At 40.7% G+C, this 27147-nt stretch overlaps 1 protein-coding gene across 3 annotated transcripts in view; it reads left to right on the plus strand.

Annotated features, from left to right (window-relative positions):
• The first annotated feature begins 14800 nt into the window (after window positions 1-14800).
• Window positions 14801-27147, plus strand: part of EPG5 (ectopic P-granules autophagy protein 5 homolog) — a 144126-nt gene continuing 131779 nt past the window's right edge. For all 3 annotated transcript variants that reach the window (XM_043968814.1, XM_043968820.1, XM_043968831.1), the window contains exon 1: window positions 14801-14932. In XM_043968814.1, the coding sequence (XP_043824749.1) occupies window positions 14870-14932 (63 nt within the window). In that variant the 5' untranslated portion in view covers window positions 14801-14869. The remainder of the gene's footprint in view (window positions 14933-27147) is intronic.

Below are 27147 nucleotides of genomic sequence, written 5' to 3' on the forward strand. Positions count from 1 at the left end.
CTCTCTTTACCAAATTCTTATTCTCCTTAATAAATGCTTTAAAGCCTAACTCTTGCTTAAGCTTATAATTTATTGGCGACCACTCATTAGATATTTTAGACAGACTAGCTAGAATTTTAGCTTTAACAACAATGGACAAATTCATAGCTTAACGAACAATGTAATAATGTGCCTGTTTCCTATAGCTGCTATGCTACCACTAAATTGGTTCTGAAAATATTCCTCTTTCAAAGAATTACTCACCCACACGATCCAATCAAAATTTTTTTGCCTTTTTTTTTTTTTGCAGGGCAATTGGGGTTAAGTGACTTGCCCAGGGTCACACAGCTAGTAAGTATTAAGTGTCTGAGGATGGATTTGAACTCAGGTACTCCTGATTCCAGGGCTGGTGCTCTATTCACTGCGCCACCTAGCTGCCCCCCAATCAAAATTTAAGTAAAAGTTTTTTATTATTTGGCATACAAAGGCATGGCTGGGAGAAGAAGTCTAGTCTTCAACTCTGTTAACAAAGGAGAAGATGACAATTTTATAGAGGCAAGAAGCAGGGGTGGGGGTGGGGGAGAGACTTCAGACTGAAAAATTACAGCGGTTTGGAAAATGATGATGTTAGCTATTTGGATACATGAATAATAAAAACTTCACATTTCTCTCTCTTTTTTTTTAATTCCACATTTCTAATTTGAGATTATTGTCACTACCTGGTCCTAATCACATAGCAAACATGACCGACTCCCAACTAGGTTCATGCTGTAAATTCAAGGCTCCCAGCTTTCTGGGCGTCTCTGACATGTCTGTTTCATTATCTGTTTGACTAACCACTATCTGGTTAATTAACTACTTTGCTTCTCCAAGGAAAAAGTAATCTCTAATTGACCCCAGAAAGTTGATTAACCGTATTTCTTCATGGACTCAAACTTTGGGGGAGAGAGGAGTGGGGAGGGGGGGAGGGCCCTGACTGGCCAACCCCTTGTTACTGACCCAGGGTCACGCTGATGTAGGAGGTAAATCTATGGATGACACAAGGGTGACCCTTGTCTTACTCTCTCCTTCAAGTCCCACTCTTCTATCAAAGCATCAGGTTGTGAGGATAGGGAGAACACCCCTTTAATGTAGGCCGACACTGCCTTTATTGTGTATGCATGAGAATCACAAATTCCATCATCCCTTCCTGGTTTTACTGTCTTCACCTTGGCCCTTATTGGGGCATGATGTCAAAAAAAAGAAAAAGGGAGCATTGGGACTACAGCTCTGTGAGAAATTCCTAGTTTATGGGGTTCACTGCATAAACCAGAAGAAATAACCTTTAGCTATCTCACAGTTGATTTGTTTACTGCTACTCTTAAAATCTTTTGTAGGAGAATAGTTTAAAATCAGGAGTTATTTGTAATGTGTAAAAGTTTCAAAGAAAAAAATATATTTCTTTTAAGCCTAACCATTGAACTGCACAGAATTAAGCTTTTATCTAATTACTAAAGCAGGCCACACCCTGTCTTGCATTAAGGGTTGCTGGCCTCTGAAGAAAAGAAAAAAAGTGGTTACTCTTTAACTCTACTCCTTATCTGATAAGTTTCTGCCCATACCGGGCAGAAAATTTTGTCTATGGAGTGTAGCAGATTCCACTGAATTGGGAACACCTGATTGGTAATTGATTGGTTTTATTTCAAGTTTTGAAAAATTCCTAATATGATTTTAAGGTATTATGTTTCTAAATTTTCTTATAAAGTAGAAATTAGTGAACAATTGTATCAACTATGGGGGAAAAGCAATTTCTTTCTTATGTGGATGGTAGCGAGATGCAGCTATAGAAATTCTAATATAAGAATCTGGTTTTGCATCTGTCTGCTATTAGTTATGCATTTTTAAACTGAATCAGGGGGCAGCTAGGTGGCGCAGTGGATAGAGCACCGGCTCTGGAGTCAGGAGGACTTGAGTTCAAATCCAACCTCAGACACTTGACACTTACCAGCTGTGTGACCCTGGGCAAATCACTTAACCCCAATTGCCTCACGCCCCCCCCCCCAAACAAAACAAAACTGAATCAGAAATACCTTTAGTACAACTTATTTGACATACTCTTGTCACCTTAAGTTCCTTTTGATTTTTTTTGCCCTGGTCTCTTTTAAATTATTGTTAAAGTCTATTCCATTCAGGCTCCAGGCTTCAACTGAACGGCAGCTACAGCTGGTGCCTATACATCTCCTCCCACCATCTGGACCTTACATCTCCTGGAACGCTCCAGATCAGGCCTTCCTCACTTCCCTACTTCCCCCCTTCCCACTGATGTGGGCTAGAATTTAGGGTCAAATTGATTGTGAGCTGTCCCAAAAGAATTACAAGACTCGGTGACTCTGTTTCCCAAGTTTTACTGCAATACTGTGAGTGATCACAGGGAGAGAACCAGAAAAGTGGAAAGATATCTCTCGAATAGTGAAAGGAAATAGTTATATTTATAGTATAGATAAATTGATTTATCAGTCTCATAATAATCTCCACCTTGGGGAGGTACAAGGGAGGGCCTGTCCTACTCATTATAATATTCTCCACCTTGGCGTGTTTCAGGGGATGGCTTATCCTAATTTGGAGTTCTTGGGGTCCTAAGTCAACCCCCAAGGTGGGTACCTTTTTCTGTGGAGGTGTGTTTTTGAGGTTTACATGTCACAAGGTGAATCTGGGGACAAATTTGGCCTTTTCTGCACATGTCTCTTTCTGTTTCCCATGACTAGTTTAAAAACATATTCATTTTTCATTTATTTCTGGTCTAAGTTTCTATAACCTTGTCAATTCCTTTATTGTTATAGTTTTCAGGTCTCCATGGCCTGGCTCCCTCTGTTCCCGTTATGGGTACTGATTTATGTGGGTAAGAGAACCTAGCATCCTGACTTGTGAGTTATCCATTAACTGGGGTCTGACTCCCTTTTAGAGCTAATATCTGAATTAAAGCTTGGGTCTTAGGTTTTTCTGTTAACCCTTTTTTCACCTCGTATGAGATGATTATGGATTTGAGTCAGATTAAACTCTGAGGATGGGGTCTGGAAGATACCCAGCCCTGCCCCAGTATAGTTAATTTAAAAGTTTTGGGGCAGCTAGGTGGCTCAGTGGATAGAGCACCGGCCCTGGATTCAGGAGTACCTGAGTTCAAATCCAGCCTCAGACACTTAACACTTACTAGCGGTGTGCCCTTGGGCAAGTCACTTAACCCCAATTGCCTCACTAAAAAAAAAAAGAAGAAAAAAAAAGTTTATTGCTTGTCAAATTCTCACTGTCTCCTTTTAGTTTTATTCCCAGTTAACAGTATTTTTACTTCTGCTCAGTCTTCCCACTTGTCAGCTACATCTTAGTTTTATCTGGAATCCATCATGTGTCAGAACCCCAGTCCCTGTTGAGTGGGTTGGGGAGTTTGCCCACCAATTCAATACTCAGGACTCAAGAAAAAAGGACGGGGCTCAGCACAGGATGCGGCAATTAAGTTGAGACCAGATGTTAAGTGACATGTCTCTTTTTCTCAGAGCAGAATCCCCTTGACCCTAGGGTCCCAACAATGGATTCTTCTTTTTTTTTTTTTTAGTGAGGCAATTGGGGTTAAGTGACTTGCCCAAGGTCACACAGCTAGTATTCTTTTATTCTTTATTCTATTTCTTTGATTTCCCAACATAGCCGAAGATAAATTTTAACCCTGTCATCCTTCTAAAATTAACACGACTACAAAACAATGCTGAAACACCTGAGTGACTCTTCCTGTTATTCAAGTTGAATATCTTTAGAGATGGGGGCCGGGAGAGGGGAGTCAGTGGGAACTGTGAGATCTGAAACATCTGACTGTCACTCCCCTGTTCCCTCTTCCTTTGGTTTGACCTTGTTCCCCCTCCCCTTTTCCCCCTTGTTCCTGGAACACATATACATGTCTCCATACATTGATCATGAGCTAAACACGCACCATGGGTGAGACAGGATTGGATGTTAGATCATGAGCTCGCCCTAGTGTGCATGGGGACTTCCCCTCTGACTAACATTCCTATAAAAGGTCAAGGCATGTATTAGCTATTGCGACTCAGTTATTGAGTTTGCTCATTCCCATGGGAATGTAATAAATCTGTCTCTGCTTGACTTGGTGATCTCCTCGAGTTATTTGGGTAAACTGAGGCAGTTTGCCCCAAACAACCTCTTACATCACCATCACTGTGTTTTTTTGACCCTACTCAGCATGAAGCAGTTACAGAAAAAGAATCTTCACCCCTTTTCCTTATATATAGAGAAGTGGGGAATGTTATGGGTCGGGGTACCTCAGAAGTTTTCTGGGGTAAATCAAAGTTTAGTTTCCTTGTGAAACTAAAACAAAGGACAGACACACCTAAAGAGATAAATGGCACTGGATCAGGACTGAGTTAGTTCCAGGACCACCACCCTTCATTCTAGTCTCCCCTACCCCTTGGGGAGATAAGATTAGGTGTGGCCCCTGCCTTTGTGGCTTGAGGAATACAGAGATGGCTTGAGAGATGTAGAGCTGCCCCTCACCCAACTTCCTCCAGCCACCACCAGTGGAAGATGGTCCTCCCCTAGTAAGGGAACTTTCCACAATCAGATGGTTGCCCCCCTCAGTCCTCTATAAAAGGATTTCCCTGTCTTCTGATCAAGGAGAAAGGTATCTCAGAGAGCCACGCCTCTGTGCCATGCCTTCTCCCCATGAGAAGTCCAAGGATTTCTCTCTTGGTTTTCTTTCTCTAGCCCCTAAATTATTATTTTATTCTAATTGGATTTGTGTGCTAGAGGAGTGTAAATCTTTGATTGATTGGATTTTTTTTTTTTTTTTTGCAGGGCAATGAGGATTAAGTAACTTGCCCAGGGTCACACAGCTAGTTAAGTGTCAAGTGTCTGAGGCCGGATTTGAACTCAGGGAGTCCTGAATCCAGGGCTGGTGCTTTATCCACTTCGCCACCTAGCTGCCCGAGGGTGTAATTCTTTAAAGAGGAATTCCTAAGAACCCCTACCCCAAACCACCACCCATTTCCCCCATAACAATTCTTATCCTTATAAATTTGAATAAATTCTTTGTGTTTCTAATATTATGGGCCCAGAGCACCCCAGAAATTCTCCGGGGTATCTCAAAGAACCTTCTTGAGAAACTAATCCAAAGGACAGTCACACCTAAAGAGATAAGTGGAACCAAATCCCAGCATAGTTAGCTCTGGGACCCACACCCTTCATTCTAGTCTCCCACACCCCTGGGGAGATAAGATTAGGTGTGGCTGCTGTCTTTGTGGCCTGAGGAGAAGAGAGATGACTTGAGAGATTCTTGCCACCCCTCACCCAACTCCTCCAGCCACCACCAGTGGGGGAGGGTCCTCTATCACTAAGGGAACTTTCCATAGTCAGATGATCATCTCCATTAATCCTCTATAAAAGTATCTGCCTGTCTCCTGCTCTAGGAAATTGGCATCTCAGAGCCACACTCTGTGCCATGCCTTTCTCCCCATGAGAAGTCCAAGGATTTCTCTCTTGGTTTCCCTTCCCCAGCCCCTAAATAAACTACTATCTTAGTCTATTGCTTTTGTGTGCAAGAGGGTGTAATTCTTTAAAGAGGAATTCCTAAGGACCCCTGCTCCTATCCCAAACCCCCTACCCATTTTCCCCACATCAGTTGGAAATGATATCTTTATCAGAGAAACTTTAAAAGATTTCTCCCCCCTCATTTAACTTTTCCTTTTAGTCTTAGCTGTATTGATTTTGTTTGTATAACCACTTTTTAATTTTGAAAAATCCAAATTTTCCATTTTTATAATTTATGATTCTCTGTATACCTTATTTGGTCATGAACTCCTCCCATATCTTTAGATCTAGATAATTTCTTTCTTGATCCTTTGTTTATAACGTGACCTCTTATATATAAGCCATGAAACCATATTTGATACTTACTGTAGTATATGACATGAGGTCTTATCCCCTTCTTTTAGAGGAAAGTAAGACCCAGAGATCAGTCAGGTGGTGACAGGGCCAAAGTTTTAATTTTAGCTGTGCTATGTGACTTTGGTCAAATTACTTAGGTTCTGTAGGCCTTCCTCATTTGGGAAATGAAGGGGTTGGACTAACTAATCTCCAAGTCCACTGTTCTTTCCACAACAATGGTGCCCATGAAAATAAGAGTATTCCTCTAGCACGCACCCAGTCTTTGAGGAAGCACCCTATCACTGTGTGTTAGTCAGGAGAGAGGATAGGGTTAGAGGTACTAGTGAAGGGGTAGAAAGAAGCTAATCTATCTATGTGGTGCAGGGTTAAAGAAAAGGGGTGTGTTTTGATAAAGACAATTTACTGAGAACTGACTGATCCCCACCTACTCCCCATTCCCAAGCTAATGAATTGCTTGGAGCCAACCAATCTTTGTCAATTCCTGACTTTTGATTGTCTTATGGATCTTCCCCAAACAAACCATCCCCTCCCAAAGATCCGCCCCCCCTCCTCATATCCCCCCCACCTCCATTTATATTAAGTAGTTTCTATTTAGAGTTAAGTAGCTTCTATACTTAACTCTAGGGCAATTCCTTTTATTAAAGGTTCATTTACATTAAGTAGTTAAGTAGTTTCTATAGTCACTCAAGGGCCTTGTCATAGTTCCCTTTGTTCTTTTACCCTGTTAACCTATAAATGAAGGAAACAGTCAATATAGGAAAAAATAAGGTCTTTAATTGGGCAGAGGAACTATAGCTCTCAGTATCACAAAGCAAGAAGCTAGGAATACCCAAAGATGGGAACCAAGGACAAGGTTTTTATGGGGTAACAGAACAAAAGGAAACTTAATGTAAATGAACCTTTAACAAAAGAAACCACAGAACTGCTCCTGAGTTAAGTATAGACTACTTAAATTCTTAATAGAAACTATTAATGTAGGTGGATCCTTTTACATAATAAAGTCCAGGGAGTAAGGTGGGGAACCATTGGGAGGGGATAGTTGGCTTGGGGAGAGGTGGGGGAAGTAAGTTGGTCAAGAGTCTGGAATTGACAAAGATTGGTTAGCTCCAGGCAATTCATTTGCCTGGGAAGGGGGAGTGGGTGGGGATCAGTCAGTTCTCAGAAAATTTGTAGCTATTACCCCATATAAACCTTGTCTTCAGCTCCCAACTTTGGGTATTTCTAGCATTCTTGCTTTGCGATACCCCGAGTTATGACTCCTCTGTCTTGATTTAAGACCTTATTTCTCTTATATTGATTGTTTCATTAATTTTCAGGTTAACAGTGTATGCCTGTGACAGTTAAGGTGCCTATAAACTATGCCTGATATATGATAAAAAACAGTGGCTACCCTGTCCTTGGCGTGGAGATAAGAGTTATCTCCTGGGTTTGCTTTGTATCACACCCACAGTGGTCTAGACTTAACCCCTCAGCACCAGCTATGAATTTACTGAACTCAATTTAGGAATTTGAACCATTGAAAGTTTTACCCTAATATATTCTTCTAGCTATTAATGATTTTAGTTTTGCATGGAGAAGGACTTTCTCTTCTTGCTTTCTTTGAATGGTACAAGCTATGTAGTATACCTTAAAACTGGTTTGCATTAGAGCACATATTATTTTTAAAAATAAAGTATTATCTTCATTTCTTATTGACATTCAATAAATTATTTACCATGTTAGATATAATTATTGTGAGGAATATCACTCCTCCAATAACTTCTGGAACTCAGCATTGGTGATGTGTCAAAGTCTCATTTATTGTCATTCCTGCGAGAATGGGTCACCCTGTGTCCAGCTGGTGGGTGACTAAAAATGGAAGCTTGCAGGCCGGTTTTTATCTCCTCTCATCCCTAACTCGAAATGGCCCCTCTGAGGGTTTAAGTGCCATTTGAAGGTACTGTTGTAGTAGGGATGGATTTAATTGATCAAATTGATTGTGAGGTGTCCCAAAGAATTACAAGACTCAGTGACTCAGTTTCCCAAGTTTTATTATCAGACTGTGATGACCACAGGGAGACACCAAGGAGAAAAGTATCTCAAATAGGCAGAGGAAAATGGTTATATTTATTGTGAGAAAAGTAAGTTACTTCCTCATTATCTTTTTTTTTTTTTTGTGAGGCAATTGGGGTTAAGTGACTTGCCCAGGGTCACACAGCTAGTTAAATTTCAAGTGTCTGAGGCTGGATTTGAACTCAGGTCCTCCTGACTCCAGGGCTGTTGCTCTATCCACTGTGCCATCTAGCCGCTCCACTTCTTCATTATCTTAATCTCCTCCTTAAGGAGGTACATGGGAGGTTCATATCCTAATTTGGACTTCCTGGACATCCTCCAAGTCCAGTACCTTTCTCACTACAGGTATTTTGGGTTTAAATGTCATAAGGTGAACGTAAGGACACATTTGGTGTTAAGGCTAAAATTCTAGCTAGTCTGTCTAAAATATCTAATGAGTGGTCGCCAATAAATTATAAGCTTTAGCAAGAGTTAGACTTTTTTGTTTTTTTTTTTGTTTTGTGGGGCAATGAGGGTTAAATGACCTGCCCAGGGTCACACAGTTAGTGTAAAGTGTCTGAGGCTGGATTTGAACTCAGGTCCTCCTGAATCCAAGGCCAGTGCTTTATCCACTGCGCCACCTAGCTGCCCCAAGATTAGACTTTTAAGCATTTATTAAGGAGAATAAGAATTTGGTGAAGAGAAAAAGAAAGACCTAGATTCATCTATTTATTAAAGGGAGAGAGCATTCCTAGCTCCGCTCTCCGCCAGAGTCCACAGGAAAGAGAGCCAGTCAGAGCGCCAGGCTCTCCCTTCTTCCTCCCACAAGCAAACTTCACTTCCTGACACCAAAGAAAAGACGCATGGTCTTCATGCTTCACCTCATGGTGGAGCTCTTCTACTGTAAGTCTCCAGCAGGTGGTGTTATTCTAATCGTTACAGTCCCCGCTTTGTTTCTTCAAGAAATGGGGTGTTTCCTTGATGAAATAGTAAAAAATAACAGAATATAATACCCTATGCTAACTAACAATATGTTAATAACAATATAGAAAAGGGAGAGAGGAAAGTTTTGTCCAGAGGGGCGTTTTTTTGTCCTCATGAACCGGCGCTTTGACATTGGTCTTGCAAAGGGAGGGCCTCTGCAGAGAATACATGTAACAGATAGTGTATATTATAACAGAAAGAGGAAAAGAAAAACAACAAAACCAAACTGTTCATTTAAAGTCTTTGAAAGTCTTTTCTTAGATGATTCTTGGGACGTCCTCTGGGTCTAGTCATGGAATAGAAATCTTTTCAGGGGTTGATGTGTGGATGCTGGTAATCAGCCAAGAAAATTTCCTACAAAATTGAGCTTAACACAACTTTAAAATAGCTTTATCAATAATCAAATCAAACAGTGAAAGTTCTCAAAAACATGTCTAAGGGAATTTAGAATCTTAGTTGTTACACATGAAACATATAATAAAACAAAAATTGAAACATTCTTTAAAACTTAGTATTACTATAGTCCCCCTTTATGGAGGGTAAATTGAGAAGAATTGATATTAATTTTTTAAAAATAATTTTTATCTTTGTTTCATTACTTTTTGCATCATCTGCCTAATTATCCTCATGCCATTATGAGAAATTAAAAAATCTAATATAATTGGTAACAGATATCAAGACCAAATCCAACACTGTATTTATCATGACACCTGAGATAATTATGGGGGTTACCATAAAAGAACAGAGAAATGATGGGATATGAGCATTCCCACACTTGAGCTATTGCTCAAGCCATGCAACATGCCAGGCTTAAAATAGGTGGATGGAATATATGTCCATGCCACCGAACATAACGGAGGAAACTGAGTCAGACTTAATCAGATGCATGGGATTGAGATATCCATGGCATTCGGCATATAGGAGGGGGCATAGAAGCCAGGTATAGAATGAGATGGGTCGGATGAATACTTCCAGCCATCTGTACAATATTGTGGAGAAAAAGAAAACAAAAAAATTAAACCAAGAGAATCCAACCTAAACATTTGTCAAAAGCCGTTCCCTCGGCCATACCTTGACTTCATGCATGTCTCCCCTCATGTGACAGTTGAATGTCTGCTCTTGCATGTATTCCTCTTGTGACTGGATGGCATCTTGGCTAACTGGCATCTGATAACTCAGAATAAAGGCAATTAATATCTTAAATGATAAGTTCCCATAATCCAAGTCCCATATGGATTTTAAAATTGAGGATAATAAATGATCACAAAAAATGTGAATATATCTTGACTCAGAATATAATATGATTATGCAATAATTTCAAATAATACCCTTTTTTTTTTACTAAGTATACAATTACTTTTGTGAAAAATTGGAAAATATTTAAATACAAGTTAAAGCACAACACAATCTCAAAGAAAACTTTAAAAAAAATTAAAACTTTTACAAATGTTCCCCTCTTTTTTTGGAATATGCTTATCAAAAATATTACTTCTAGAATCGATTTACACTTGCCATGGCAACCAATTTGTCAGGGAAATGCTTTTAAAGAGTTTGATCAAATAATCAGTTGAGAGAAAAAATAACAAAAACAAACAACTCAGAATATGGGAGCACAATACTCCTAGAATTAATATTGTATTATGAAATCAAAACCATCTTGCAATGTTTCAAAATTAGATAGATGAATGAATAGAAGAAAATACACATGGAACAATAAAAGACAATGAAATTAAAACTAGGGAAATCTAAATGAATATGAACTTAATATTAATAAGAGTATTATAAAATATAAATGATCACATGACTCTAAAAAGCTTTTACAAATATTCTTTAAAAAAAAACAACTAAGTATAAAACACAATCTCAAAAGCATGAAAATCTCTATGAAAAGACCCATACCATTAATTTCAAAATGTAGATGTAACAGCATAGAAATCCTATGTAACCTCTGAACTGATACTATTACTCTGAGTGAATTTAGAACACTTTTGATTCCGGTATCTAAAATCCCCAATACTCATATCAATACCTTGCTGCTTACTTCTACATTTCTGTATAATATGTACCCTTCCATGGCAAAAGAAGAGGAGTCTTGAACTATGCTGATGATTGTCATTCTTATTCAGCTTAAGTTTTTCTTCTTTAACCTCTCTATATTGTCTGTCAGTCCTTTCATAATACAAATGCTTTAGAAGGTTACTAATTAAAGACAAAAGCAGATTAGCAAATTTATGAACAAAACGAGCACATCTGGAATTTAAAGGGCTTTCTAAGGTTGTCTCGGAATCACAGTTCAGCTGTTGAAGAGTTGAGGATGATCTCTAGGTTGAGACTGAGATTAAGGGCATGGTGTTGCTCTCTAGAGCAATAGGGAAGACAGGAGGTAAGGATCCTGGCTAGGGGGAAAGATAATGAGTTCAGTTTGGGACATATTGAGTTTAAGATATTTACTAGATATCCAGTTCAAGATGTCTGAAAGACAGTTGGAAAGGCAAAAATGGAGATCAGTAGAGAGGTTAGAGCATTATAGGTAGATTTGAGAATCATCAGCATAGAGATGGTAATTAAATTCAGGGGAGCTGATGAGATCAGCAAGTAGTGTAGAAGGAGAAGAGGGTCTAAAAAAGAACTATTGTATGCCACCTTTGGTGTTAATATAAATGTATAGATCACCTGGATGTGATGGAGCTGTCTTATTATCCAAATGCATTTAATGAGACCCTGGATTAATAGGAGCAAAATGCCCTTTGCTCAAAGACTTCAAACTAAAACCAGAAAGTCCCTATTTACTTTCCCCAAGAGAATAAACCAACTTAAATGCCCCTTTGAAATTCTTATTCACTGTCTTCTTTCCTAAGAAAGTGAATAGATCTTATTGTTCTCCTGATCAACTATCTAGACTTCTTCTCATAATCTAACCATAGCATCTACTTTAAATTGAGCTGTTAAACTGATTTGTATTGTTTAACTGATTTACACTTGTAGTATTTGCTTTGGGTTGATATACATCATGCCAATGAAGTTATTTTGGAACCTCTGAGCCAAGAAATATTAAAAACCCTTAGAAAGAAGGGGAGTTCTGAGCTCCCTTCTGAGGAGGGGGGGGTCTCTAGCATAATCATGCTATATTTTTTCTTGGGAAAAAAATAAATTGTTATGTTTTTTTCTGTCTGTCTCTGATTTTGGTAGCTTTGTTTTTTCTAATCTGGGTTTTTGTAGGACAGGTATGGAAACAAATTATAGGAGATATTATAATTTCTCTGATCTGTTTGTAGGAGACAGGCAAATAAACTATTTTAATTTTCTATAATGGTTAGAGGGCATGATTTGGATAGCGATCCAGCAAAAGAGACTGAGGAGAGATCAGATTAGTAGGAGAACTAGGAAGAAGTGGTGTTCCAAAAACCTAGAGTATTCAGAGGAGAGGGTGATGAAGAGTGTTAAAGGCTGCAGAGAGCTTGAGGTGAATGAGAATTGAGGAATGGTCATTGGATTTGGCAATTAAGCGACCCATTGGATGGCAGTTTGATAAGGTCAGAAGCAGGATTGTAAAGAGTTAAGAGAAGAGAGATGACAGAGGCATCTTTCAAAGACAGCCTTTTTAAGGAGTTTAGCCATAAAGGGCAGAAAAGATACAGGATGGATAGTTAACAGGGATGGAATGATCAAGTGAAGGTTTTTTGAGGATAGGGGAGACATGTGCATGTTTATAGGCAGTAAGGAAGGATAGGGAGAGACTCAAAATATTTGATAAAGTGTGGATCTGCTGGAATGGGATAATCTGAGCAGGTAGAGGGGTTGGTTAAGGAGTAAGGCCACCTGATCATGTGAGACAGAAGTGAAAAAGGAGATTGTGGCAGAAAACATGAATGATATGAGATAAGGAAGAGGAGAGAAGAGGGAGTTCAAGACGATTGGTCTCAATCTTTTCTGTAAAATATGAAGCAAAGTTCTCAGCTTAGAGTGTAGGGGGAGAGGAGCCATGGAAGGTTTGAAGAATAAAAAGGTTCAGAAGAACCATTATGCTTTAACTAATTACTAGCATTTGCAATGCATATTTAAGAATGTCTCTAAAGAAGGTGGTCCTGGGTTCTGTAAGGAAAAGAGTGCTAGTAAAAGTGCAAACTACAGCAGTTCCCAACTAATAATTATATAATTAAGTTCATACTACTTGCCCAGCACATTGTACTAGGTATTGGGGGTACAAAACCAAGAGTGAAACTGTTCCTAGCCTCAAGGAGCTTACATTCTATATGGGGTGACATGAAAACATATACTTAGAGAAATGGTTATTAATAACCAATTAATGTTGGCAAGATTCAGGTTTTTTCCCCTATTTCCACATTCAAAGCCCATTCCTAGTAAAGGACTGGCTGATAGATGAGATTTCCCAAATCCAAGGCCTTTCGAAGAGAGAATCTAATCTAGGTGAATTCCAGCCTATAGCTGTTCTACAGGACAGGGTAGATCCCTTTTGTGTAGATTGCCCCTGGGGTAGGGTGGGGTGGGGTAGTGATGGTCTGGGTGAAGAGATAATCTCCATCCAAGAACTACCAGATCAGTCATCTCCCCCAGGCTCTCCCCACCTCAAGTTCATTTTCTCATTAATTTACTAATCAATCAGAGTTGATTTCTGACTTTCAGGAACATCTACTCCCCCCAAATATTTAAATGTTGAGTTACCTCCAGGATTCCTCTTTGGTTCCTGAGAGTGCCACTGACAAGTTCACTAGCCATTAATTAATAATAAAATAATTGTTAATTGCCCAGAATTTGTGTCTCTTGGACTTTTCATTCCTCACATAACAAATTCAAAGTTTACTGTTAATTACAGTAAAGCAAACATACGATAGCATTAAAGTATACAATGGTAAGAACATTATTAAAGTCAGTATGCAACATAAAGTATATACGATAGTTTATAATAGCATTAAAGTCAGTATACAATAGTATTAATAGGCAAGACATATACTAACAAACTCAAAGTAATAAGTATACAATGTATTAAAGAAATATACATAGTATGAATAGAGGTGAGATGTATACAAATACGAAGTTAATTAACAGTAAAGTATACAAAGTAATTAATATAGGGAAGGATTAGCAGGTAGGCTTCAGGCACACCCGGCTAAGTTTCACAACTTCAGGGTCGGTTTAGGGATGATTTTTTTTGGCCACAGCATCTCCAAGATCTGCAGGAAAGGGAATACCATATTGAAGCTGAAATGAAAGAACAGAGAGAGCAGCTTCGTGTACGCTGGTCTTAAACCCAGAAAGACCTGGGTTGGAATCGTGCTTCCGACACACGCTGGTTTCACGTGAGACCCTGGGCGGGTACCTCGGCCTGTCATTCTCTAGGCTACTCTCTAAGATTGGACAGGCTACAGAAGAGATGCCGATCTGCATTGACAGAGAGAGTCTCCTCACCCGGGAGTTCTCTATCTCCATAACACAAAATCCAAACCCAAGCTTCTTAACAATGAGACAAAGAGGGCGGTTCCAAAGTGGAATGGGCCACCTCAGGGGGTAGTGGGCTCTCCAGCACCAGGACTTCAAGGAGACGCAGGACGACCACTCGCGGGGTTCGGGGTTAGGGATGAGCCTCGGTTCTGCGCCAGGGGGAGGGGAGGAGGCTGGAAGGAGGCGCTGGGCGCATGCGCTCCGCTCTCCCCTCCTCCTCCTCCTCCTCCTCGAGCACCCTGCACGGAACCAGGACCGATCTGGGTCCCTGGGAGAAGCTGGGAATCCTTTAAGCCTGGCTCATTCCCGGGACAAGGGTCGCCGTGGGCGGTAGTTTGCCTTATTCCTCGGCCCGTAGGGCGCCCAGGTCCAACCCCTCGCAAGGGATTGGTGGAGGCGCAGGCCATGTGACTAAGGCCGGAAACCGAAGAGGGCTGTGCGTGGGGAAGCATTTTGACAATAACAAACCCGGGTCAGGGCAGGAGCCGGAAACATGGCCGAGGCGGTGAGGCCCCCGCGTCGGACCAAGGCCAAGGCCAGCCGGGCTAAAACCAAGGTAAGGTCTCCGCGGGCCTCCGTCTTCCCTATTAGGTGTTTTCCTCCTCTTCCGGGTGGTCCCCGCCTATCTCCCCCGCCACCCCACAACCCCGGCGCGTCACCCCTTGAGTCACGGAGCCGTGACCCTCCTCTGGCCCAACTTCGGGCCCCCGCCGGTCTCCCAATCACAGACCCCGGCCCTCCCTCATCCTCCAATCACTGACCTCGGCCTTTCCCCAGCTCCCCAATCACTCATCCAGGTCCTTGCTCGCGCCTCCCGCTCCCCATCACAGCTCCCGGCCCTTCCTCACCCTCCTATCACTGACCCTGACACTTCCCAGTCTTCCCAGTCTTCCACTCCACACCTCCCCCCCCCCCCATCCCCGACCCCCTGCCTTCCCTCTTCCAATCACAGACCCGGGTCGTTTTCGCCCCCAAATCCCACACTTCTGCTCTCCTTGCCCCTCGGGCGCGGACCCCGGCTCCCCTTCCTACCAATCAGAGACCCCGGGCTTCCGAATCTCGCTCCTCCGTCACTGATGTGGATTCTCTTTTCCTCCCTGTTCTCAGACCCGGGTTCTTCCGAGTCTTCGGTCACAGACTCGGAACCTCCCTTTCCCCCCCACCCCTAGTCCTCGACCCTGGCCCTTCCTTCCCTTCTTTCCCTTCCCTTCCTCCCCCCCCATTTTAGTTGGTAGACCTTCTTCCCTCCCCCTGCCTCCCCCTTCCAATCTCGGAATCGACCCTGATTCCCCTCCTCCGCCCCAGTTAAAGACCAAACTTAATCAGCCTCCAGGGGCTCTGCCCCGCCCCCTCTCCCTCACTCTTCTCCCCCTCATCTCCACCCCCTCATCCCCGCCAAAGCCCGGGGGCTGCCCTCAGTTTCCAGTCACAGGGCAGCACCTGACCTTGGCCCTGTCTAGGCACAGAGGGCCTCTTGTTGTCTTGGCTCAGCTGTAGGCCGCAGACTTCTTTTAACGAACTCACTCCCCATTGCCACAGATCCCCTTCTTCATCTTCAATCCTCCCTTCTTCGTTTTTCAAACTCTCTCGGCAGGGGCTCAGACTTCTAAACACACTGGAAAACTTCACTGCCTTTACTCTTTCATTTGCTCTCTTTCCTGGGGTTTCTCAATTCCATTAATCTGCTAGTTCTCTTTTCCAAGGACGCACCATTCTCACTCCCTTTCAGAGTCTCTGACATGGACCCTAAACTTTGACTTGGGTGAGGTTACTGAAGGTTTGTCCTCCGGACTCTGAAGTTTAGCTCTCTGCCTAGCTCTCTCCTCCTGCCAGGCCCCAGGCTGATTTTTCTCTTTTCATAAAAAGAGTAAAATTCATTAGCCCCAAGGTATGCTTCTTCCTCCTGGGGACCTCCTCCTGGTGCACTGTTTTCTACCCTTTCAACTTCACTTGTCTTTGCCCCAGTGTAAACATTTCCTAGTTTCTTCTCTGCCTGGAACCTGTTTGACTCTCTTGGGTGCCATCAGCCCTCATCCTTACCTGAAGCCCCACGAGGTGAAAGCACCACCGATGGATTCAGAGAAATGGAAATTAGACTGTTTAGCGTGGTTTGTGTGGGATGCACCCAAGAGCCTTTTCGAGAACTCTATCACACAAAAAAGTTCCGAGGTAAAAAGGGGTCCCTCTTCATCACTTTTGATTTTGTGTTATTTGGTTAGTTTGAATGTTCAGTAGCCTAAGCTACCTACTAGGGCCACAAATTTGGGACCTCTGCTTAAGATGATCTTATCTGGATTCTCTTAGTCTTCTTGGTTGGACTGACATGACATTTGTGGTAAACTGGATTAGAGTTTTGAATTTTTGTGTGTATCAGTCTCAACATACTTTGATGGATCTGTGATCTCCCCCTAGTGATGCAGGGTAATGGCCCTCCCTTCAATGGTGTAGATTGTAACTTCTTAATCTGTGTTGTTCTTTTTAAAAGCTTCCCCCAAAACCTTCCATATCCATAGAGTATCCTTCCAGTGTACTTATTCTATTCTCATGTCTATTTTGAAAGAGTTTTCCACATAGAGCAGAGAATAAAAGTGTTTATGATATAAATCTGGAGCCAGATAATTTTAATGTCCTGACAACAGGGTTTATATATATATATGGAAAGCAATAATGGTGGTCATATGCCAAGTAGTGCTTTGCTGTCTTCATACTTTCATTCAGTTCAGCTAAACAAATCAACAAACATTTATTAAGCCCTTCTGTGTACACAATGTTCTAGGGAATAGGAGTTGGAGGCACATGGGCTCTGATTATATATATGAGGAAATATAAGGTTATTGAGGGGAGGAAGAGCATTAATAACTGAGGAACGGTAAATTATTGGAGCTGAGTTTTGAAAATAAGGATTTATTTTAACAGTGGAAGGTGAGGAAGGAATGGAAATAAATGGAATGCTGGTAGGTCAGTTTGGCTGGAATGCAGACTTGTATGAAGGGGACTAAGAGAAAATAAGGCTAGAAAGGGAGGGGTGAGCCAGACTGAAAAAATATTCTAGCAGCAATACGGTGCTGCTGAAGATTTTTGAATAAGTGACATGGTCAGGTCTGTGGCTTTGGAAGATTACTTTGTCAGCTTGTGTACTATGTTTCACATTCTTTTTTTTTTTAGTGAGGCAATTGGGGTTAAGTGACTTGCCCAGGGTCACACAGCTAGTAAGTGTTAAGTGTCTGAGGGCGGATTTGAACTCAGGTACTCCTGACTCCAGGGCCAGTGCTCTATCCACTGTGCCACCTAGCTGCCCCAGCTTGTGTTCTATGAATTGGAGAGGGAGGAAAGCACTTAGGAGGCTATTGGAAAAGTTCAGGTAAGTGGTGATGAGGGCTTACAAGTTGTGTCTATATGAACGGAAAGAAGGTGAAAGATGTGAGATAGATGAGAGAATAAGACTTAATAACTGTTTGGATGGGAGGGACTAGGATGAGGGAAGTCAAAGCTGAGCCCAAGGTTGTGAACCCTACCTGACTGAAAGGGATGGATGTTTGTGCCCTTAACAGAAATGGGGAATTATGGAGGAGGAACAATTTTTTGGAGGTTTGTCATGATTTCTGGCTTTAACATACAGAATTTGATACCCCTGAGGAATATCCATGTATAGATGCCTCATATGTAGTTGGTAATATAGGACTAGAGTTTAGGAGTGGAGCTAGGGTAGGATATATGAATTTAGGAATCATCTGTATGGAGAGAATATTTGAATTTATTGGAACTTATGAGATCACCAAGGGAGAAGGCCCAGATAGAGTCTTGAGTGATGCCTATAGCTCAGTGGGAAGGATATCTATGAGGGGGATCATCATGCAAGAGGTAATAGTAGTTAGACAGGTAGGAGGAACACCAGGAGAAAGCATTATGGCAAATGCTGAAGTATAAGAAAATATCCAGAAGAAGAAGTGGGGGTGGGTGGTTGACTTGTCAAAAGTTGCTGCAGGAGGGCAGCCAGGTGGATAAAGCACCAGCCCTGGATTCAAATTTGGCCTCAGACACTTACTAGCTGTGTGACCCTGGGCAAGTCACTTAACCCTCATTGCCCTGGAAAAAAAAGTTGCTGCATGTAGGTTGAGAACTAATAGTCAACTAGGTTTTGTTAAGCCGTAACTTTGTTCCAGTCACTGTGCTGTGTGCTTAGGATACAAAGAAGGGCAAAAAGACTTGTTCCCTGCCCTCAGGGAGCATACATTCTAGTGGAGAGGTGATATAATCATGCACATACAAGATATGTACAGTTTAAATGGAAGGCACTCTCCTAGGGAAGTGGGGTGAAAGCCTTTCTTTGGGTGGGATTTGAGTGGAGTATAGAAAGCTGGGAGGTAGAGGTTAGGCTGCATAGCATTGGGAGATGGAAAAATAGCAAGTAGACTGTATAGCTGGATTTTAAAGGTACAGAGAAGCTAGAGGGTAACAAGACTGGAAAACTGGCCTGGATTTTGGTTGTGAAGGCCTTTAAATGCTAGAGGATCATATTATATTTGATCCTAGAGGCAATAGGGAATCACTGGAGTATGTGTGTGTGGGGGGGTAGGGGGTGGTATTATGTTTAAATCTGTACTTTAAGAAAATCATTTTGGAGGGATTAGAGTGGGGAGAGAACTGAGGCTGGAAAACCAATCAGAAGGCTGTTGAAATAGTCCAGATGTGAGGTGATAGAAGTCCTGCACTAGAGTGGCTGCAGTGGAGAGAAGAGGATGTAAAAAAGAGATGTGTAGAGATGGTAAGGCTTGCCATTTGATTGGTTAAGTGGAATGAGTGAGGTGTGAAGGCTTTTGGGCCTGAGTGACTGGGAAGATGTTGGTACTTCTGAGCAGTAATAGGAAAGTTGTATATTGAGGGAGGCTTTTGGGGTAAGATAATGAGTTCTTTTTAGATATGTTTGAGATGCATACACAACATCCAGTTTGAGATGTACAGAAGTCAGTTGGAGTTATGAGACTGGAGCTCAGGAGAGAAAATATATAGGGCTGTATTTATAGATCTGGAAGTCATCTGCATAGAGATTATAATTAAACCTGGGGGAGCAAATGAGATCATCAGGTGAGGTAATACATATAGAGAAGGCTCTGGATAAAGCCTTTGAAAACATCCATAATTAATTGATGTGACCTCTGTGAAGACCCAGAAAAGAAAACTGAGGAGCAGTCAGAGGGTTGTGAGAACCAGGAAATAGCGGTGTCACAAAAGTCTAAAAAGAGAATATCTAGAAGAAGAGGGTGACCAACAGTAACAAAAAGCAAAGGATGTAACAAATCAGAAAATGAAGGAATTGCTGTTAGAGTCTTGTAATTCTGTATGGCTTTTTGAAATGAAATTTTGATAGGTATTTTAGAGAAATGTTTGGAGAGGTTTAGCGGCCTTTGCAGTATTTTTTTGAGAAACTGATTCACATAAGTTTTGTTTTGCTGTTCTCCTTTTTCTCGTGGTAAATTTCCTTAAAGCAAACATTCAATTAAGTGCCTACTATGTCCAAGGCACTGTGCTAAGCACTGGGGATACAAATAAGAAAAAGAAAGACACAAAGATACAAAAAAGAATTGCTACCCTCAACGTGTTTACAGTCTAATAATAGAAGACAATACACATGGCAAAGCTGCAGAGGTGGGAAGAGGGGGAAACAGGACATCAGGGTGTACCCAATGTGGGGTATAGGGTATTTATCTTGATCTGTAGGTTGAAAGTGGTCAGAGCTGCAGAGGTAAAGTGGATTGACCTGCAAAGTCCAGGTTCTGCCCTCCATAAAGGAAGGTTTTCCATGGAGTTTAGTGCCCTCCTCTCCAGCCCTCCAGACCAGAAGGCTTTATTAAAGATAATAGCTCATTTAGGGCAACTAGGTGGTGCAGTGGATAAAGCACTGGCCCTGGATTCAGGAGGGCCTGAGTTCAGATTTGGCCTCAGACACTTGACACTAGCTGTGTGACTCTGGGCAAGTCACTTAACCCTCATTGCCCTGCCCCCTCCCCCCCATTAATTAAATTAAATTAAAAGATAATAACTCATTTATTTGGCACTTTATAGTTTTCGAAGTGCTGTTTTCGGGGCGGCTAGGGGGCTCAGTGGATAAAGCACTGGCCCTGGAGTCAGGAGTACCTGAGTTCAAATCCGGCCTCAGACATTTGACACTTACTAGCTGTGTGACCCTGGGCAAGTCACTTAACCCCAATTGCCTCACTAAAAAAAAGAAACAAAAAAAACAAAAACAGAAAACCCCCCAAAAAACAAAGTGCTGTTTTCTTGTAGTGCAAATACTTTAAAACTAATTTTACAAATAAGGAAACTGAGGCTCAGGCATGTGAAGTGGCAGCTAGCAAGTGGAACTAATTGGAATGTAAATTGGTGTTATGACAGCAACAAGTACTAAGTGCTTACTGCGTGCCAGGCACCCAGCTAGGGAGCACGGAGTCTACTGTTCTTTCCAATATGTCACAAAAGCTGTTGGTCTTTCTGCCATTTTGGAGCTAGTGGATCTACTCAAAACTTGCTGGTGACATGTTCATTCTTTCAGAATTTGTCAGAAGTTCTATAAATAGTAACAGGGCAGTAATCTGCCTCCCAGCATCTTTTGGCTTCCTTCAAGCCTCAGCTAAAGTCTCGTGTTCTGTCTGTAAGAAGCCTTTTCCTGTCCTCAATCTAAGTGCCTTCTCTCTAAGGCCACCCTTCAGTTTATCCTGTATATATCATGCTTGTACATAGTTGTTGTATGTTGTCCCCTCCATTAGATTCTCAAATCCTAGATAGCAGGGACTACTTTTTCTTTTCTTTGTATCCCCAGCACTTAGCATGCTCACTGGCATGTAGTAGTTGCTTAATAAATGCTATTTGACTGAGAAACTGTAACTGGCAGAACTCTGTGTATGTATCAATTAATATTAGGCCAGTGACAGGTAGGGGAGAAATTTTCCTTTCGCCAACCTATTTCCTTTAAAAAAAAAAATCTAGATACTATTAAATCTTGTGTTATTTCTCTTTGTTTTTTCCCCTCCGTGGGGCAATTGGGGTTAAGTGACATGCCCAGGGTAACACAGCTAGTAAGTGTCAAGTGTCTGAGGCTGGATTTGAACTCAGGTTCTCCTGAATTGGGCCACCTAGCTGCCCCCCCCCATTTTTAATAAAAGTTAAACCGATAACTCTTGAACAGTTCTGTTTTTGTAATAAAAAGAGTACTGGACTTGATGTATGGAGATCTAAGTTCAAATCTCACCTCAGCTACTTACTGGCTTAGTACTAAATTTGACTATAGGCAAGTAATTATCTTGTCTGAGTTTGTTTTTCCATCCAAAAAATGGAGATAATATTTGCAACTCTGCCTTACAGGGTTGTTACTGGAGAAGTACTTTGTTAACATTAAAGTGCTATATAGGGGCAGCTAGGTGTCGCAGTGGATAGAGCACCCGCCCTGGAGTCAGGAATACCTGAGTTCAAATCCGGCCTCAGACACTTAACACTTACTAGCTGTGTGACCCTGGGCAAGTCACTTAACCCCAATTGCCTCACTAAAAACAAAAAACAACAAAACAAAACAAAAAAAAAAGTGCTATATATAACCATGAATGGTTTATTAATAGTAATAGAGAGTTGTCAAAGAGCTAATGACAGATCTACTTAACCAGTGGTTATTGAATTAATGAATGTCATATCACACTCCAGGTTCCTTGTTTTGTCCATTGGTTTGCCTTTTCATAGCCAACATATAATGATAAAATGTATGATTTTTAGTGGAGGAGGATGTGATGTTCCTTAAAGTCTGTGTCTCAGGTAGGTCATCCTGGTCTTTTCTCGTTATCTCTCCTTTTCCTATTCTAATGGCATCTAAGCTTGCAACTCTAAATCTATGAGCCTGTGATGCTCTGTAATCCATCATAGTTATTGACACACATGGTCAGTTTATTTTTTTAAACAATTGATTTATTAGATTTATGTATATGAAAGGCAGACATGGCCCTATATAGTCTATTTTGGATCTTTTTGTCACTAATAATTCCATCCCTTGGGTGTCATTTGACACCGGTGAGAACTTTTCTTCCCCTCTACCTTTTATATCTCTCTATGATATTTTCATTCTGGAATTTCCTATGTTACAAATACACACACACACACACACACACACACACACACACACACACAAGACAACTCCTCCCTTGCCCAATGAAGTCTCCAGGTACTTTCATTTACATAATTAAAAAAAAACATTCTTTGTTCTAGAGAGCAGAAACAGGACATTTTTTTAGTGGGGAGAAATTAGGGGAAGACATTTAAATTTTCATTTTTACTGATATCTTTTTGATTTATACCCATTAATTTGAAAATGTCCCTGTCCCCTTTCTTGCCCAGTGAGCCATTTTTCAATACATTTTTTTTTTGGTAGGGAAATGAGGGTTAAGCGACTTTCCTGGGGTCACACAGCTAGTTAAGTGTCAAGTGTCTGAGGCTTTGATTTGAACTCAGGATCTCCTGAATCCAAGGCCAGTGCTTTATCCACTGTGTCACCTAGCTGCCCCAATACAATTTTTTTTTTAAAGGCTGTTTAGCAAAGCAGCCTTTATCTGGTTTGTTCGGGATTTCACATCTATAATTTTCCAGCCTCCTGCCTCGAAAGGAAGGAGATGCATCTTCTCAACCCTTCTCTGGAGATAAGCTTGGTCATTGTAATTATGTATTAGTTTTTTTCTTTACGTTTACGTCGTCATCATTGTGTTTCTCATTGGTGTCAAACTCAAAGAGAAATGAGAACCACTAATTTGTACATAAGAATACCTGCTGGGGATTTATGTAATATCTGTTTCATTGTATTTTTATTGATTTTGTTAAATATTTTCCAATTACATTTTAATCCATTTCGGTGGCACTGGAGAGAGTCGTAGGCTGGGTGTTTGTCACTTTGGGTTTATATTGTTTTTCTGGTTCTGTTTATTTTACTTATTTTACAAGACTTGGTTTGAATTTGAGCTCAGCCGTTTACTACTTTTGTGACCTTGGGAAAGACACTTAACTTTTCTTGGCCTCAGTTTCCTCAGCTGTAAAATTGAGGAAGTTGGATTAGATGAGCTCTAATATTCTCCTTTCCAGCTTTAGACGTGTGATGCTATGATCCTTCTCACTTCCCCTTCCCAAAGAGCCATCCCTTATAACAATAAAAAAGTTCAGTCCTTCAGTTTGCAAAGAATGGGGGAGCAAAGTGCCTTCTTATATCTTATTAGGGTTCAAACTTAGTTAAAATATTCACAGCATTTGGTTTCAATTTTGTTGCTGTTCTTTACAGTTACATTGTTGTAATGATTATGTATATTGTTTTCCTAATTCGACTGACTTGTACATTTCCCCCATGCTTTTTTTTTTTTTTTTTGCAGGGCAATGAGGGTTAAGTGACTTGCCCAGGGTCACATAGCCCCATGCTTTTCTGTATTCATCATGTTCATATTTTCTTACAACACAGAATTATTCCATTACTTTCAGGGGCCACAGCTTGTGCCCTGGAATGGTTATTCCCCCAATTTATGGGCATTTACCTTGTTTCTAGTTCTTTACTGCCACGTGCTGTTATTATTTTGTTGTGCTTTTGTCTTCAATCTCTTGCCAACTCTGTAGGAGAAATTCTGAAAGAATCACTACTAGTGTTTAAGTAGAGGCTGGCTAACTTTCTCAGAGATAGACAAGGAATTATTTAAGTAATCATTAATTACAAAATTTAGAATTTTATGTTATGTTGTAGTGATAGGTAAAACTCATAGTATCATTTTAATATGAGATAATTTTCCTACATCAAAAAATGCTGAGGTAGCTAGGTGGCACAGTGGATAGAGCAACGGCCCTGGAGTCAGGAGGACCTGAGTTTAAATGCGGCCTCAGACACTTAACACTTACTAGCTCTGTGACTTTGGGCAAGTCACTTAACCCCAATTGCCTCACTAAAAAAAAAAATGCAGGAAATCTTTTTCTGTAAATTCCCCCATGTATTCATTTAAACTATATGAGTCTTAAAAAGAAGAGCTTGAGTGCTAGATTTGAATGGATGTACACTTTCAGAATAAAGAAGTCATTGGTTAGTTTTACCTGCCAATGATAATTAACTTCCTTACATTTATTTTTATGTTAATTGAATGAAAAGATGGGGAAAAAGTAGAGGCAAAGTTATGGAAAGAATAAGTGTGTGTCAGTAAGGGTCTGTTTAATACTTGCCCGGGTGTAAAAGTATGTGCATTAGTAGATAGCATTTTAAAGCTAGTTTTGCCCATAGTTGAAAGCTTTAGAAATGCCTGCATAAAAGAATAATTTTGTTTTGAAATTTGGCAGTTTATGAACTTGTGTAATTTTGAGCAGGAAGTGAACAATGTTATGTGTTTATTGTTACTATAAATATCTTCTTTGTTTTACCACTTGGTTGACCTACATTCTTTGATGTTAATCATCTGATGATTCCCAAGGTCAGTTTGTAGCTCTTGTGTTGGTTTATCTGATCCCTAGAAAATCTTCCTTAAAGTTTTTTATTTTTGAGTTAACCATTTATATATTGCAGGTAATGAAGGAGACTTTCATTAGTGAGACATTGATTCCATTGGGGTACACTTCATCTCCCAAAGAGTGATCCTAAGGGTGAGATTGATGAATACTTCCTCTTACCGTGCTCTTCCAGTGCTCTCTAGGAATTATAAGAGACAGCACTGATAGCCAGGGAGGAAACAGAGTGACTTGTCTTCTCTCTTCCCTTTCCATAATTTTTCATATGTAATGATTGTGAAATTGCACCTACTTACCAAATTTGGACAAATTCACTTGCAGAAGGAGACCTCATCCCAAATACCTATATGTTCATGAATGTTTCTTCTGTTCCACATATATTTTCATGTGTAGAGGATCTACCATTCAAACATACAGGTATCCACTTTTGACTTTGGTCCTTATTTTTTGGATGTGGGGAAATTATTCCATGATGGAAAATAAAAAGTTTTTCAAGCCTAAGCTTTCTGAAGAAAGATAGTATAACTGATATAAGCATTTTGAAAGTATTTTGAACTTATTTATGAAGGTGTGTGGACTTTTATGGAAGATGGATGACAGAAACACCCCACTTATTATTATTGATTGTATTTTAGAGATGTGCATAATATTGGAGGCATTCTTTCAAACACTACATAGGAACCTGCTAATTTCTTCTTTATCACCTCTTGCCTAGACTATTGCAAGAGTTGCCTTAATTGGTTTTCCTGTCTCAAGTCTCTTCCCTACTTCTTTGACCTGTCATCAGTACTGCTGCCAAAGTGGTTTTCCTTGAATAATACTCATTGTGTCACCTACCTTCTTCCCTTTTTCCACCACCCCCGGAAGTAAACTCCAGTGACTCCTGGATAAAATAAAAATTTCTCTGGCATTTAAGCACTTCAATCTGAATACACACTGACCCCAGTCTACCTTCCCAACCTCATTTATACATTATTTTCTTACCCTCACTTTTTTTTTTTAAGTGAGGCAATTTTTATTTTTCTATCCCCTCCCTCTTCTCTTAGTACAGTGCTTGCCCTAGTAGGAACTTGATAAATTATTGATTAATTCAAGGAGTGAAGAGTTATACTTTTTCCCCTTAGAGCTAGTAATTATATAAAGATTGTTCTGACATTTTAGTAATTTTTTTTTTTTTTTGTGGGGCAATGGGGGCAAAGTGACTTGCCCAGGGGTCACACAGCTAGTAAGTGTCAAGTGTCTGAGGCCGGATTTGAACTCAGGTACTCCTGAATCCAGGGCTGTGCTTTATCCAATGTGTCACCTAGCTGTCCCCATTTTAGTAATTCTTATCTTTATAAATGCCAAATTATGATCGGTCATCTTCATTGTCCTCAGGGCAGTTTTTATCAGCAGTTTGATACTGACATTTTAATTTCTAACAATGTAAATATCAATAGTATAACCCATATAAACAAGCTTTTTGGGGTCCTTGATTTTTTTTTTTTTTTGTGGGGCAGTGGGGGTTAAGTGACTTGCCCAGGGTCACATAGCTAGTAAGTGTCAAGTATCTTAGACTAGATTTGAAATCAGGTCCTCCTGAATCCAGGGCTGGTTCTTTATTCACTGGGTCACCTAGCTGCCCCCGGTCCTTGATGATTTTTTTGGGGGGTGAGGCAGTGAGGGTTAAGTGACTTGCCCAAGGTCACAAAGCTAGTAAGTGTCAAGTGTCTGAGGCTGGATTTGAACTCAGATTCTCCTGAATTAAGGGCCGGTGCTTTATCTCCTGCGCCACCTAGCTACCCCCAGTCCTTGATGATTTTTAAGAGTGTAAAAGGTTTCTGAGACCAAAAAGTTTGAAAAGTGAGATAACGTGATACTGATCCTGTGTGATCCTGATGAATAGGAGGAGAATGAGAGCAAGTTGTCCTGTAGCCTATGTTAACATTGATTGCTCTTTAAGGTTTATGATATACTTCCCTCATAACATCCCGGGGAGGTAGGTAGTTCAGATATTATAGATGAGGAACCCGAGGTTCAGAGAGTTAAAATGTTTGCTCAGGATAACACAGCTAACAAGTACTGCAATTGAGATTCCAACTCAGCGTCTCTAATTGATTATTCTTTCTACCACACCATAGGAAAAAGGGGCAGAAAAACTTAACTGTTAAAATTTTAAAACTATTAATAAGTATTTATTAGGCACCTATTACATGCCAGTCAGTGTGCTAGGGATACAGATACAAAGAATGAAACAGTCCCTCTAATCAGTGAATTTTGTCCTTTATATAA

The sequence above is a fragment of the Dromiciops gliroides genome, chromosome 1 (assembly GCF_019393635.1).
Source record: "Dromiciops gliroides isolate mDroGli1 chromosome 1, mDroGli1.pri, whole genome shotgun sequence".
In the NCBI taxonomy this organism is placed as follows: domain Eukaryota; kingdom Metazoa; phylum Chordata; class Mammalia; order Microbiotheria; family Microbiotheriidae; genus Dromiciops; species Dromiciops gliroides.